At 42.6% G+C, this 15,552-nt stretch overlaps 1 protein-coding gene across 3 annotated transcripts in view; it reads left to right on the forward strand.

Annotated features, from left to right (window-relative positions):
* LOC146860054 (uncharacterized) overlaps positions 1 to 15,552 on the forward strand; it is a 300,404-nt gene that overhangs the window by 237,084 nt on the left and 47,768 nt on the right. For all 3 annotated transcript variants that reach the window (XM_085643828.1, XM_085643827.1, XM_085643829.1), the window contains one exon: positions 10,406 to 10,464. In XM_085643828.1, coding sequence (XP_085499954.1) covers positions 10,406 to 10,464 — 59 coding nt within the window. The remainder of the gene's footprint in view (positions 1 to 10,405; positions 10,465 to 15,552) is intronic.

The following is a 15,552-nucleotide window of genomic DNA, read 5'->3' on the forward strand; positions in this document are numbered from 1 at the left end:
GAAATTCACGAAAAGAACCAAAGATTAGACATAGTCTTATATTTTTAAGTTAATTGTCAAGTTAAGAAAAAAAAAAGTTTACAGGGACTTTATATTTGGATTCAGATTTTACATACACAAGACCGCAAATTCAGCAGTTTTGGTTCTCAAGTACCTAACTCGTGCCCTAAAGTACCTCTAACTTGCGACCTTGCCATGCATTGCTAATTATACCACATATTACATCAGTCATGGCTCCTTTTTTTATGACATCATTGATAATATCACTAACATTTGCTTTGAAATTGAGAACTGTGCATGGGAGGGGCGTAAGTTTTAGTTACCCATGGCACGAGTTATAGTTACCCTGAGCTAACTGCTGAATTTCAATGGTTTTGTGTGTTAAGTTTAAACCTAACTTTAACTGTAACCTTTTTGTTTTCAGTGATGTTTTCCAACAAACTACTTCCTCCAACCCTTGTTGAAAGTCCCCTGACCCTACAGCACAGGCATGTCTGAATAGTGTACAAAAGTATGTTGTTTATCATGGGACAATGACTCCTGATTCTGTCTGCTTGTGCTCCTAACAGCTATGTTTGGTTTGAACATCCTGCTTCTTCAAACACAATCTGCATCCAAAAAAAGGAACTGACTGACCCTGTTTTTGTTTACAGAAGGCAGGCTTTCTTTTATGTCCACGTGACATTGTGATGCCAGCGTAGTATCACTTAATAACCAAACTAGTCCACAAATGTACTTGTCACTATCTATGAAAGATGAGCAGGTGACAGTGATGACCAGTAGATACTGAGTTTGGCTGCTGGAAAAGGACAGGCTTGGACTAATAGGCTAATAGAGTAAGGCACCCCAAAACAGTCTACCCAGGCATGAAATGAAAAGCCCTGCTGCAGCCAAACGTGCTTCAGCTCCCTGCCAGTCATGTTAGCCATCATCTTTTCAGGAACCCGTGTGTGTACGCAGAGCAAGTGAAGGCTATAGTATTGACAGCAGCTTTATACTTAGGCTGTTTTGCCTCTTGTGGCCTCTTGGAGGTTCTGGACTAATGGCCGAGCTGTAAGTTGGGGTACACTAGTACGGTATGACCCATGTGTTGAAATCCCTTACAGCTGATAATCTACAGCTCGTAGCTCAGTCACTCAGTAATGTGCAGTAATTTGTCAGCATCTGCATCAGTATTTACCTCAACCCCCATTCTTCTAGACACACCGGATGGCCTCGCTGCAGAGCAACAAATATGAAAACTCTTTGGAAACGAAAGACCTTTTGACATTGCAGGTTGTTGACCAGGAGCTCCACCTCTGCCCTCATGAGCTCCACATGCTCCAGCCATTTTTTCTATTGCTTGGTCTGTTCTTCCTCGTAGAACTTGTATATTTTTTCCATCTTCTCCAAAGACTGCTGGCGTGGGCTAGGCACACAGTCTTGTATGTTAAAGACCATACAAAAGCAATAATGATCATAGTTTTTTACGCTAATTTCCATGGTCTTTTGGGCAGGAAGCCTGAAGCTCTAACCAGACTCTGCTCTTTGCTCCTTAGCCACTTAACAGGTTTCTTGGTGGCCATTAATTGCAATCTGTCATCCTGAGGACTTTCTAGCCAGAATTAAAAGGAGACACCCTGAACTTTGGGTGAGTAGTCTGTTTTCAATGATTCTGCCTCCGCTCATCTATTGAGTGTTTATAATAAGAACTTAGTTAATGAATTGGAAAGTGACAACCCTCTGTGTTTTGTTAGTAATAGTCAAGTGTCCGGAGGTGCCTCGAACTCCTTGACTCCACTGGGGTATTATCAATGTAAACCTCTGTCTAAAGTTAATGGCGTTTGTCCTGAGATCCTGAAGAAGCCCTGCCACTGAAAGGATAGGATTCCTCCTGTTGCAGGGTTCTCCAAGGTACTTTATAAGACCAAGGAAGACAGTTGTGGTTCCCTAAAATTACACAGCATTGTCAACACCCAGTCCCACGGGTTGCATTTAAGTCTTGTAGCCTCAACACCCCTTATCAGGTTGGTTAAACCACTGCACTTTTGAGGTCAAAGATGTCACCAGAGCGCTCCTGTGGTTCATAGACCCAAAAAACGTATCGGTTTTACTAATGGTTTCAAGTACCTCAAACTCTTGGGTGGTTACAAAGGTTTTATCATTACTTTTTTATTTTCAGTAGACATTTCTTGGACATACCAGCAGCTTCTTTGCACGAGAACACATTTGCAGCAGAGGTTTCAAGGTTTCATAATTTTTTGGGGTATTTGTAGAGTATGAACATTCACTTACTATCTTTGGCATTATAAAATTAGATTAGACAAACCACAATCAAGAGCCAACACAACACTTTAGACCTCTTCCTATTTTGGGAAGAGCCAAGTTTATAACTTTATAAATACAAGCCACAAGGGTTGAATTTTTTTCTCCATTTATTGTAATTCATTATTAAGAACAAAACCATGTTGCAGATGTAAAATACAGAATAGAATGCACATTGCACTGGGTAGGGAAGGGAGAGGGGCTAGGGGCAGGGTTAGAATGCGATTTCATAAAGCAAGCAATGTTGACACGGGGATGAGAATGTTAAACCAATGGCCGTAAATTCCAGTGTTCATCTGCCGCCACGGATAGCACCCCACCCCCGTGAATGGTACACTTCAACTTCCTAATCTAGTGGTGCCAACTCGTTGACCCTTGTGGAGCATTTCCCCTGGAACATTTCCAGGCGTTAGGGTTTACCCCTACAGGTATCACCTTACTGTGATCCTATCGAAATTGACGTTCCCTGCTGCTGGACGACCAGATTCATCCCCCATTTTCTTACCAGCTACAAAGCATTACCTCCTTCTCGGAACAAGTAATGTTCCTAGGTTGCTTGCTTCAATGGACTGCCTAGTGGCTGCTTTTCAGGTACCGCTCTTCCTATCTACGTAGTGCAGATACTGTGATCAGAGCTTGTTACTAAGCCTGCTGCTGAGCTGTTTTAGGAGGCTCCCTTGGCACACTGGTGTGCGAAACTAAATATTTCAAGAGATTTCAACATGCATACTACTTGTAGCCATTTACCACACAACACAATGTAGTAGCAGGTTTACAACGGGGCTTTCTTTGCTACGAATTCAATGTGTAGATCTATAGAAATGCAATAGTGGCACTGCCCTACAGTCCAAAGCCTTAGGTCTATAGTCTTTGCATCATAAATGGAATCTTTCATGGCCCTTGCTAATGCCCGATAGCACAAAATATTGCCAACAATAAGAGCTTCTTTCCAAAGTACACACGCATACCTGCTTGTTTCTCACATTTTTCAAACGCTTGTCCTCACCATGGGGACTGAATAGGCAAGACAACTCAACATTGGCAGGCTGCCATAGATGCTCTTGGGATTGTCTGAAGCTCCTCTAACGTTTGTGAGCTTGCCTTCAATATTTCTTATCCTTAGTTTGGGAAAGATTTGCCTTGTGAGATGTTGGGTGAGAATAGCAGCTTGCTAGTTCCTGTGCGAATGTATTACAACCAATATAATTTTCTCAAACGGTGAAACATTAATATATACCTTATAAGAAAGAAATGCACTATAGAACAATTAAACCTTGTGAACTTTAAAAGGGAAATGTGAAGGGGAGGGGTCAGAAGGTTAAATGAGACAAAATGTAAAACATCTGCCTCTACTGCAAACACAAAATGCGTTGCACAAGGCCACATGATCTCCGCCTAATATAGTAAGGATATTTTAAAGCCCTTCTAAGCAGGAGCTGACAGTCTGGCCCTCACTGAGTGGCCTGTTGATTTGGTAGGCCCCTGATGAGTTACTTGGCCAATCTGAATTCTAAGCTCACTAGGCAAAGTCTGTGTGGAATACTGGCGTAAAACATGCTAAATTGGCAGTCAGTCTGATTTCCGAATATTGTTTCTCTAAAATTCATGCTCTCTAGATCTCCCGACAACCTCTCCACAATTACTTAGACCACAGGTAATGTTAATTCTGGGGAGGTACATAACTGACTTTTGCAAACTACTCCTAAGCGTCTGAGCCTGTCGCTTCAAACAAACTACGTGGTCCGAGCCATGCATTCCAGAAGTCCTTAAGCGTAACAACGCTTGCCCAAACAACGCATTTGCCCAACACCACCCATATGCATTATTAAGGCAAATTTTCTCTAGTGTACGGGATCGGCGGGGACTCTAAACAGGAGCGTCAGAACGGGAAGCGGACACGGACAGGTAAGTGGCGCTGGGGCCAGGTCTGCCGGTCACTTTCAGTGGGGGATCGATGGCAAGTTTTTAGAGCTCAGGGAAGGGGAGTCAGGGTACTTTTAAGGAGGGGGAAAGATTTTAGGGCTTGGTGAGAGAGGATGGGGTTGGGTAACTAAGTTCTGAGTTTCAGGGAGTATTTAAGGAATTAAAGTTTTAGGGTTCAGGGTGGGGGAGCAAGTAGGGGGTTTGCAATTTAGGGGTTGGGGCAGGTAGGAGGATTGTAATTTAGGATTCAGGTTGGAGAAAAGTAGGGGGTTTGTAATTTAGGGCAGGGGTCGGTGTAGTGGCAAACTTAGCCACACATACACCCTTACCATTCATGCCTTTACCATGAAATTGTGTGGTAAAGGCATGCGTGATAAAGGAACTGGTTAAATCGCATTTGTGGTTCGGGCTGCATGATAGGCATGTAAGGTTCAACCATGCATGCCTCTATCATACAACCACCGTCACTCCTGCTGGAGCAGGCCATTATAGCTCTTTAGAGACAAACCCTAATTCAGTATCCAGCCTGGCACTCACGTTTCATCTTGGGTTTGGAAACCAATTCTATCTAGAATACAACGCACTGGCTGGATTATGCTAGAAAGGGTGTGCTATACAGAAGAGGCCTGGTTGATAGTTTATATAGTATCAATCAGTCAAGTATAGCGTGGCTAATCACCCGGGGGGCATCCAGGCACTGTGCTGCAGGTATCTGTCTAAGAGCCAGGTCTTGAGTCCCTTCCTGAAGTAGTTCAGCATTGGTGAAGTATGCAGGTGAAGGGTGTTGCAGGCTTTGGCAGTGAGAAGGAGCATTCATCATGCGGCTTGCGGCGTGTACATGTCTGGACAAGGTGTGCAGAGCAAAAAGCAATCCCTAGCACTCGTACTGAAAATAAATGTTTTAGAAATATTACGAGTTTTCACACAAACAATTTCAAAACACATTAGCAAAAGAATGAGTTAGTCTTTCTTCACTCTTCTAGTTCGTTGTTTATTGGTTTCTATTCTTCACAGTATTTCCAGTCAGCCAACACGTGTTTCGTCGCCACAAGGGAATGTAGTCCCGCGACTTTTTCAAGGCTGTGTTTACAGAAAGAATAAAAAGAACTAGCGTATGTCCTGAATAAGAACGCATCAGAGCATTTAACAATAAAACACCCACAGGTGGAACTAGCCAAAGAAATGTGAAGAGATAGCCAATATTCAGATACATAATATACTTTAGAAGTCATTTGACAACGGCCTAACAGTATAGCTGAAAAGCTAGAAGAATCAACTATGACCCTAATTAAGATGGAGAGAGTTTAGAAAGTGCTATTTGTGCATATGATCGGACCCATAATGTTTCATTTGTGTAATAACACAAAGGAGGAACCATTGTAAGAATAATGGAAGAAGCAAAATTCATATATAAAGTGAGGTGATTGTGGCTAGTATTTTTGAAGATGACAAATTGCCCGGTGAACAAACGGAATCGTAAAGACAGTGCAAACCACGTGCTATAGAATGTGTATTTAACGTGATAACGGGCGTAACAGACATAAACCATATCTACCTCTTTCTTGCTTGAATAATGTTTCTAAAACAGTAATTGACCACAAATTAAAAATAAGCAGAGGACAAGAACGATAACGTTAACTGAGCTCAAAACAATTTTTTAATAAGTACATAATAAAGAAATATGTGACCTACTTATAAGGCGGTGATAATTCCAAACCGCCAAATGGTGTCAGTAGTGGTGGCGTCACTTGGCAGCAAAATAAAACTGCTATCGATTCATAAGTGGTTTCCCATTCAGTACTGCAAAAGTTAAAGTTCCAAAGTCAGGCAACTATTAATATATGCCGTGGGTCAGGCAAAACTAACCTAGCAGTCTAATGGCACGTAGCAAAGTCTATGGTATCAAGGAATGCAAATAGTAAAAACTAACATCAAATCAAACCGACAAGTCATTAAAACCGACGTAAGAAGTTACTGTAACCCATATCCTAATCAGTTGTGCCCATATTTGAATAAAGAGCCTTATAAGCTCGAATCTTATCTACCCTTCTAGTATTTATACCTATTAGCCCGAATTTGGCTATATATAGGGAAACGAGTGTGCTATCGTTAAACGGGCAAAAAAGCGGTTAGCTTACTCTAGTGACAAACGTATGGATAAAATAGAGAACTCATTTGGTAACATTACGGGTCAATGAACATTAAACCAATACTGGCTGTAAGAGTTCCCATAATTCCTTAAAACCGAATTTCTAACATGCGGAGTAGTGGGTGACCGGTTAGAACGTGCTCCGATCCTTCGTATATTTTTTTATAACTTGCATATCACAGTGTGCTTACCGTAATAAGTAGAAAAACATAAACGAACGTGACGCCAGCTTCTCCAAGTATCTTAAGCTCCCGAGTACGTGAATGAATGGCAAAATCTTTCTCATTTTAAGGAAATCGGACGTGATCACGTTCTCACGTTTGTTCAAAAAACATCACGTGTCATAACATTGTGAGTAAATAAAGAAAGGACTAGTGTGATGTCTAAACCGGCGGCCATTTTGAGACAGGAATAACGTCCCAAAATAAGTGTAAACTTAAGTGAGTGTTTTTTGTGGTTTTACCATGAATACTTATAGAAGTGATCTGTGAGAGTCGGCGATATAGTATAAAAGCCAACTATTCTCTCCATCTATTAGACTCAGTACATTGAGCAGCAATAACTACTACAATATCAGCGAAAATGGTTGTTATTAAAACATAATTTGCAATTTTGAATATAAATAACATTGTCATGAGATAATGACCCTGAATATACTTAAACTGAGAGCATGAAAGCGAAGACAGCTCAATGAGAAAAACATACATGTCAAACATGTTACAAAGCATAACCATATTGTCATATATTTAAGGTATACTTGGGGTCAGAGTAAATTCTACCGGTGATTAGAACCGGTGGTGTACCTTCATTATGGTCGTTGTGGGTTTATATCTGATTGGTTAAGATTAATTAGGAAGCTTAGAAAATCATCCTATCTGATAGAAAACCACTATGAATACCACTTGCTGGATTATTTGCCTAAAAAGTAGTGTAGCTCATGATCAATATTAAGACCCTGTTCCACACTGTTCAGTTTTAAAATCCATAAGGCCTCTTTCTGTCTCAAAGTAAGTTCCCTGTTACCCCCCCTCGGGTTACTGGGGACATGTTCAATACCATAGAATTTGAAAGTGCGGTTAGATGACTGGGCAGAGCAGATTGACATGTGTGCTGCAAGGGGGTATCTCATGTCACCTTGTTTGATTGCCCTTGTGTGTTCCCCTATACGTTCGCGTAATGGTCTGATTGTGCTACCAATGTATTGTAGTTTGCACTTGCACTCAATTATGTATATCACGAATTTCGTAAGGCAATTGATATTCGTGTGTATTTTAAATCTTCTGCCTCTTGGCCCCATGAAGTAGGATTTACGGTCATCTGCCCATTTACAGGAACTACAATGACCACATTTGTAGAAGCCCTCTTATTGTTAAATGCTCTGATGCGTTCTTATTCAGGACATACGCTAGTTCTTTTTATTCTTTCTGTAAACACAGCCTTGAAAAAGTCGCGGGACTACATTCCCTTGTGGCGACGAAACACGTGTTGGCTGACTGGAAATACTGTGAAGAATAGAAACCAATAAACAACGAACTAGAAGAGTGAAGAAAGACTAACTCATTCTTTTGCTAATGTGTTTTGAAATTGTTTGTGTGAAAACTCGTAATATTTCTAAAACATTTATTTTCAGTACGAGTGCTAGGGATTGCTTTTTGTTTTGACTGGGTCTAGGCCCATGATTCTGGGAAGAAGGGTGGTACTTCTCACCTTATAGCACCGTCATTTACTTAATCAAGGACATATTATTATGTGATTTTCCTTTTGGCGCCTATACCTTACAAACCCCACCAATCCCAGTTTTTCAAGGTGTGCAGAGCAGACGTTTCTGGTCGGCTGGTGGAAGATCAGGCGGTGGTCCATGTAGTCTGGTACTTTGTTGTGGAAGGCCTTTGTAGGCATGGGTGAGGAGCTTGAATTGGAATCTCTTGTGGATGGGGAACCAGTGAAGGTATTTCAGGTGCTGGGTGATGTCTCCACTTTGGGGGGAAGGCGGGGGGGTGGTTTGAGGATCAGTCTGGCTGCTGCATTCTGGTTTCTCTAGAGTCTTTCCATGAGTTCAGTGGTGGTGCCGGCATAGTGCGTTGCCGTAGTCAAGTCTGCTAGTGAGGGTCTGCGTCTGTTTTCCTTATGCTGGTGGGTAGCCATTGGAAGATTTTATATAGTACACTTTAGAGTTTGATGCAGAGGTTGTGGGTGTGGTCTTTCGGCATGGGGGCAGGTCTGAACTTCTTTGGCCACCAGGAGAGTGAGGGGATGAGCTGGAAGACCGAGTGGTGTCATGTAAAGTTTGAAGAGGATGGGGCTGAGAGATTAACCTTGGGGATTCTGCAGATGGTGTTCTTGGGTTGTGAGGTAAAGGGAGGAGGTGGACTCGGGCTGAATATCTTGAGGAAATATGCCATCCATCTGAGCTCATCGCCTCTGATTCCAGTCTGGTGTAGTCGATCGATGAGTGTGTGGTGGGAGAATGTCAAACGCTGTGGAGAGATCGAGAATGAGGGCAGATGATTCTCCTCAAGTAGGGCTCAGATATCTGTTGCAGCAATCAGCACTCTCGTGCTATGGTTTGCTCTGAAGCATGATTGGGAAGGGTCCAGCAGTTTTTCTTTACAGATCGGTGAGTTGAAGGTAGATGGCCTTCTCCAGGACTTTGATGGGGAACGAGATGTGGAGATGGTATGGTATTTCTGGTGCTCTCTGGGGTCTGCCTAAGGTTTCTTGAAGGGTTCTGACCTTCGTGTGTTTCCATGCATCAGTAAAGTGGCTGTCAATATTGAGGCATTGAGGACGATGTTCAGCTGGTGGCTGATCTCGTTGCTTCAGAGTTTGAGTCGGTGGTGGCATGGGTCTGTGGATGCTCCTCTATGGATGGAGTTAATCAGGGTGGTAGATGTCGTTGTGCCAAGTTCCCATGCAGTGAGCGGGTGGTTGGTGGGTTACAGGAGAGGTCAGTGTTGGGGATAGAAGTGTGTGTAGATTGTTGCTATCTTGTGGAAATGGTCGGCAAGGGAGTCGCAGAGTTGTGAGGGAGGGATTGAGTTTATCGGCTGAAGGGCAGGTAAATACTGACTATGGTGGAGTTCCTTTGTTTAGTTGGAAGTGGTTTTGATCTGGCGTGTCGGGTGCCTCCTCTTTTGTGGCTTTGAGCTGGCGGTGGTAGTAGTTGAGGGCTGATTTGTGACTTTCTTGCTGGTTTGCCATCTTCTTTCCAGTCATTTACACCTGCAGTTTGATGTGCTGATTTCAGGTGTGTATCTGCTGGCTCTTTTGGTGGGTCAATGTATTTTGGCCAGTTACAGTAAACGTAAGTATTTAAACTTCCAATTCAGCTCTGTCATTGCAAATTGCCTTGAAACTTAGCTATGTAATGAAACTTCAGCAGACCTGTAATGGCATTCTCTACTCCATGCACTCTCGATCATAAGCAGACCACTTCAAGTAACAGCTATTAACAGCAACCCATCTTGCATTGGACCCAGGCATCAACAGAAGCTTGAGATGCCTTTGAAATGAAAAACTAAAGCATCTCACTGCACTTATCCAGGTGTTAATTTAAGAAATTGACTAAAGATATACAAGTGAATTTCTAGGTTTTTGCTTTCTCTGGTGATTATTAACCCATGTGGTTTGTGAGATTATTGTAAAGAACCAATTTATCTTTTAGTTGTAAGGGATGCTATTCCAATAAATTACCACATGTTTTTTCACTCAACATCTGGTAATTTTTCAAGTTTAATATTACAATTCTGTAAACAACGTTTGATCCTTACAAATGCTGGCTAGATTACATCAATGGCACTCTTAATCAATTGATACTGGGCATAGTTATTTACTTGATAATACTATTGTCCTTGCCTATCTGATGATCTGCATTGAGGAGAGTAAGGAGATGGTAGATGAGGGGAAACAGCAGAAGGTCATATTAATGCTAGCAGTGTGTTTGGATGTTTGAGGCAGCAGTGAGGTACTGAGATCAGTGCTCTTTCACCTAGTTAAATATTTGCTCTTAAACTATTTTTCTTATTGTAGGTTTTGGACGTCCTGAAGAAGGGTGTTCCTCCCTTGCAGATGGTGGTTCGAGATTTTCTGTGAGTACTAGTTATATTGCCCTTTATGGTATGCAAATGGAAGGATTTGTTTTTGGTGGTGGTGAAAGCCTGATTGCCATTCATTAGTTCAGGGTTAAAAACTAAATGACTCATGAGATGTAGGGCACATTCACGTCATGAGCACATTAAATCTCGTATTTAATAGTGTTTTTCAAAAATATAATTTACGATTAGTTGCAGCTGTGGGTTTAAAGTACAACTGCAATTGTGAGTACTTCGTTATAAACTAAAAATAGCACTTGTTTAGTAAACCTCATAATACTATAGTGCATAAAGGCAGAAAGAGTCATGTTCTTAGTAGTTATACTTCGCTCCTTATTGACTACCAAATCCACTTCTGTGCTTGAATGTCACACTTCATATGATCATTCAGCATCTCTTCAGAGCAGTTATTCAAGGCAGTAGAATAAGACCGAGATATTGGACCAGAGGAATGCAGTAAAACCAATTGGAATATAGTAAGCCAGATTCTGTGTTTCTCTAACCCTGGAGCTAGTCTGAAATTAGTAACTAGTGCATTGCAAGAAACACAGTTCACCTGCAACTGCAGAATTAACTTGGGCTTGCAGTGAAACATAGCAGTGCTTTCTTGAGTAAATCGTAATTATTTAAGTGGCACTAAAAGCTGTAGTAAGAAAAGTAAAATGCAATTCTAATGTAATAAAGAGAAAATGTAATGAATACAGGACTAAACTAGCCTACAATTGGATACGAGAATCGGGAGATATGAAGACCAATATCTAACTACCATAGGAATATTGAAAGTGGTAAAAGTAAATTTTAGCTCGTGCCCTGCAAAAAGTGACCACTGAAAGCCCCTCTTGCAACATAATGGCACACTTTACCTGAAAACTGTTATCCTTCAGTGATACTGGGAGGTCTGGGGAAGAGCCTGTTACCTTCCAGGATGATTAACTCAAATGCTTTCAAAATTCTCAGGTGACTGGACACTGGCCTCTGCAGAGCTCAACAGCGTGATGCAGGCTGAATCACATTCTCTGACTAGGACTCCAGGTAGTTCTGATTCAGTCTACTCCCAACTGGTTAGCTAGTCCTTTAACACCAGCGGAGCCCTTCTAAAGCCCTTTCAGTCCTTGAAGGTACTTAACTTTCCTGACCATTAAGAACTCTTTTAATGCTTGGTACAAGGAGAAGCAGGCCCTAGCGTTGTTTTTTCTGGTTCATCTGGTCACCACCAGATCCACTTGTATTCTGGTGATCTTGTGGTAAATACATTTTTCCATGCACACTACTTCTTGATGATACCTCTTTCTAATACTAATAGAAATCCCCTGGTCCAACTGATTTGCTTTCCTGAAAACTATCCCTAAGTAACAACCTGAGTTTTCCAGGATGGCAAAACATGTACCCCAATGGCTGGGGAGGGATCCCAGTTCAAAGATGCTCAACCTAGGGTCCTGATTAGTATGAGCCTGTCACAAGGCCAGACCTCCAGCTGGTCCTTTGATTTCGTTTACTCTCCTCTCTCATTCCGTACTTGTGGCAAGTGATTAATTCTCCTATTTGTCCTACTAAGAACCAAATTTGTTGTCTCTGAGCAGGAAGGTATTTCACATCTAAAAGTGGAATACATAACTTAGGCTACTATGCTTCAGAGTACGGTCTAAAAGTCTTCCCTCTTTTTGGAGTAAATTTGAGATATCAATCTTAACTCATTCAGTTAGCAATTTTGATAAATCCTGCACTTATTTGTTGTGAATCAAACTTCAGCAACATTTGAGAAGATGAAACTGCCCAAAGAGTAGGCCCTGACCATCTGCCGAACAGCGTATAGTTCAACAGGCAGAAATGCTTCTACCAGATGCCTTTGGGTGCCGCATACCACGGTTTTAGTACTATCAGTTTGAGATATCTGGGTAAATTGAGCGGGACCTTTCAAAGTGAGGTGTAAACTCTCAATCTGGGCAATGATGTGTTTATGCATGGCACATGGAAGGAGGTGTCCCATTAAATTAATGTTTAGAAGCACCAGATAAAGATTTCTATCTATACCCATAATTTTCTCATTTGAGCGCACCTGTAAAAGATTACTGACCATTTCTGGAGTGTAACTTGGCAGAAAAAACAGTGGAAAACAGACATACTTCAGACGCTGACAGTTTGTCCCAAATGAAATGGGCAAACTTGGAATAGTGTATAAAGCCTTATTGCCCTTAGGGCAAAGATTGTCCCCTACTTTGGCCCTCTTCCCATTCACAATGTGATAATGTGACTATTGGCAGGCTGATGAAAGAAGCACAAAAGGCTCTTGCTTCTATCCTTCTTTAGTAGACTTGTGAAGAGACAATCTACAGTAGCTTCAGGAGAGTCTTACCAGAACTTCATCTAGGCAAGAGGCAGTCCTGATCCGCATATATGAACAGTTTGATTAGCCCTCTGATAGTGTCCACACCTATAGGTATTGGGTATGGCAGTGTGTAAGAAGCATGATATTTTGTCTCCCAAATGCAGATTTAAGTAGTACACTAATATGATCTTGTAACCTCTCAATTGGTATGAGTTAGTGATCTACTTTTCACTCTAGATACTTTTGTAATTGTACTACTATAATGGATTCATTTTACGATGTTACTCCATTGTACCATTAAACATTTTTTAGGGTTTTTAAGGGATGTCAGTGGATTGTTTTAGGAGATAGGAAACTTGTTTTTTTTTTTTTTGCAATTTCAACCTATCCAATTTGGTTTCTTTTAATGTGGTATTTTGCAAGCCTGTTTATTAGAGGCTGTCTATCAATTTCTTTTGACGTGTTTGACTTAGCTCTTCTCTGACCAAGTTGAGGGTAGGAAACTATTTTATACATTTTCCAGCGTATACTGACATTGTCACATGCATTTTTATTCAGAATGCTCAAAATTCTTTGATGAAATCCTGCTATTCTGTCCATTACATTAGTGCCCTTTGGTGTTTTTCTCTTGCTTTCCATACCTGTGCACCAAGCCATGTGTAGATGTTTGCTTTGAGATAACCTTTCTAGAGTTCAAACTCTTTCACTGTACTGTTAGTTATTTATTATGAAGGCCCTGAAATCCGGATCTCCCTCTGACCTTCGCCCAGCTAAAACTCTAGCATCTATTGCCGAGGTAATGAATCCAGCTGTCAACTGGATATTGAATCTATCCCTGTCCGAGGGAGTGATGCCGGATAATTGGAAGCACGGACAAATTCTCCAGCTTTTACCAAAAAAAAAAAAGAGAGAAAAATAAAACCATCAGTGGATCCCTTGGTAGTCAGTAATTATAGACCTATATCGCTTCTACCTTATTTCTCCAAGGCATTGGCGAAATACGTGAATGTCACCATTACTGATTTTGAGGCAAGTCAGGTGCTTCACCAGAGCCAGTTAGGATTTAGAGCAAACTTCAGCATGGAGACGGCCCTGCTGGAAGTCTCAGACGATTAAGACCACTCTAGATAGAGTAGGAAATGCTGTGCTGATACTACTAGACCCCTCGTCGGCTTTTGATACCGTGCCCCACGATAGACTCCTTCATAGACTGAAGGTAAGTGGTATTGGGGGCACAGTGCTTAGATGGTTCTCCTCCTTCCTGGAAAGCCGCCAGCAAAGTCTGGTCTCCTACTTTCTCAGCCCTCATTCCTCCGCTGAATGTAGGAGTTCCACAGGGTCCTGTTTTAAGCCCTACCCTGTTTAATATATACATGGCCCCTCTTGCTCCATTAGCTGAACAAGATGGGGCAAAAATTATATTGGATGCCGATGACACTCAGTTGTTTACCTGTGAGAAGGATGAGGCGCTCAACGGTAATGAGGTCCATGCTTGCCTAACCAAGGTGTTTGCCTGGTTTAGGCAAAATCAATTACTTTGCAACTCCGACAGGTCTGAAATAATTTTCTTTGGACATGCTCCAGGTGATGAATGGCATCAATGGTGGCCACAAAATGCATCTTCCCCCCCCCCCCCTCCCCCCGCCACCCATAAGCCCAGTTTCCACCATAAAAAATGTAGGGGTGAAACTGGACTGACATGTGTCCATGAAGTCGAACTTTAACCTCTGAGGCGGAAGCCGGAGGGAACTTGTGTAACTTTTAAAAACTGTTGATCTGTGTTTGTTTTTAATCATTTGCACTATCACCTGTGCTATCTTCTGGGCTGCATCGCCTGGTAGGATCCTTTCGACCTGCGGATTTCGCGCTGTTTGGGACATTGTTCTGTTTAGGGACGCCATCGCTGCACACGCGAGGCCACGCCCACCTTACAGGCCACGCCCACAACCCCTCACTTAAATGTGCCTCCCACGCAAGCGCAGCGGACGAGCGCAGCGGGAGCGCCGTCTGCGCGCCGAAGGCGCGCCAAAGGCAAGCCCGTCTGCGCCCGTCCGCGACCAGCCGGGACCCGGGGCCACAAACCCTGGCTCCCACCCTACCCAGAACAGGACCTATAGCTCTGCGGCCTTATATGGCATAGGTAGGACTGCCACTCCCCAGTGCTCTTATATCTACGCTCCTAGAGAGCTACCCAGCCGATGCTCGGGGTGCAAACACTCCTTCCGCAAATCCCCGCCGGTCGCGGCACGAACGTACCGTATGTACGCGTTAAATTGCCGCTCCCTACCAAAACATAGCACACAGATTGCCATGCTGCTCGAGGAGCAAAAGCCAGACGCGGTTTTCCTGACAGAAACGTGGCTCACTGCACACTCTGAGCCAGATGTGGTCCAAGCCTTACCCGTAGGCTACTATATCCTTAGATCGGATAGACCGGTAGGGAAAGGCGGAGGTCTGGCGATCATATTGAAGAACCAGTACCGATGCCGTACTACAGCAGAAACTATCTGAGTGCGAGAGTGTAGCATTCTGCATAGAGTTCAATGCAAATAGCTCTTTCTCCGGCACCCTGATCTACCACCCCCCTGAGCCTGTAAAAGTGTTCCATAGGACTCTTCCAGAAATTATAGCGGAAAGAATTCTTCCGCCAACCATACGATCCTAGGGGACCTTAATCTCCATTTTAACTCCCCCCTCAGACCACATTGCTCAGGAATTACTAGATGATTTGGAAGCTCCAACTGTTCCAACTGGTTGCA

The sequence above is a fragment of the Triturus cristatus genome, chromosome 3_1 (genome assembly GCF_964204655.1).
Source record: "Triturus cristatus chromosome 3_1, aTriCri1.1, whole genome shotgun sequence".
NCBI classification, from domain to species: domain Eukaryota; kingdom Metazoa; phylum Chordata; class Amphibia; order Caudata; family Salamandridae; genus Triturus; species Triturus cristatus.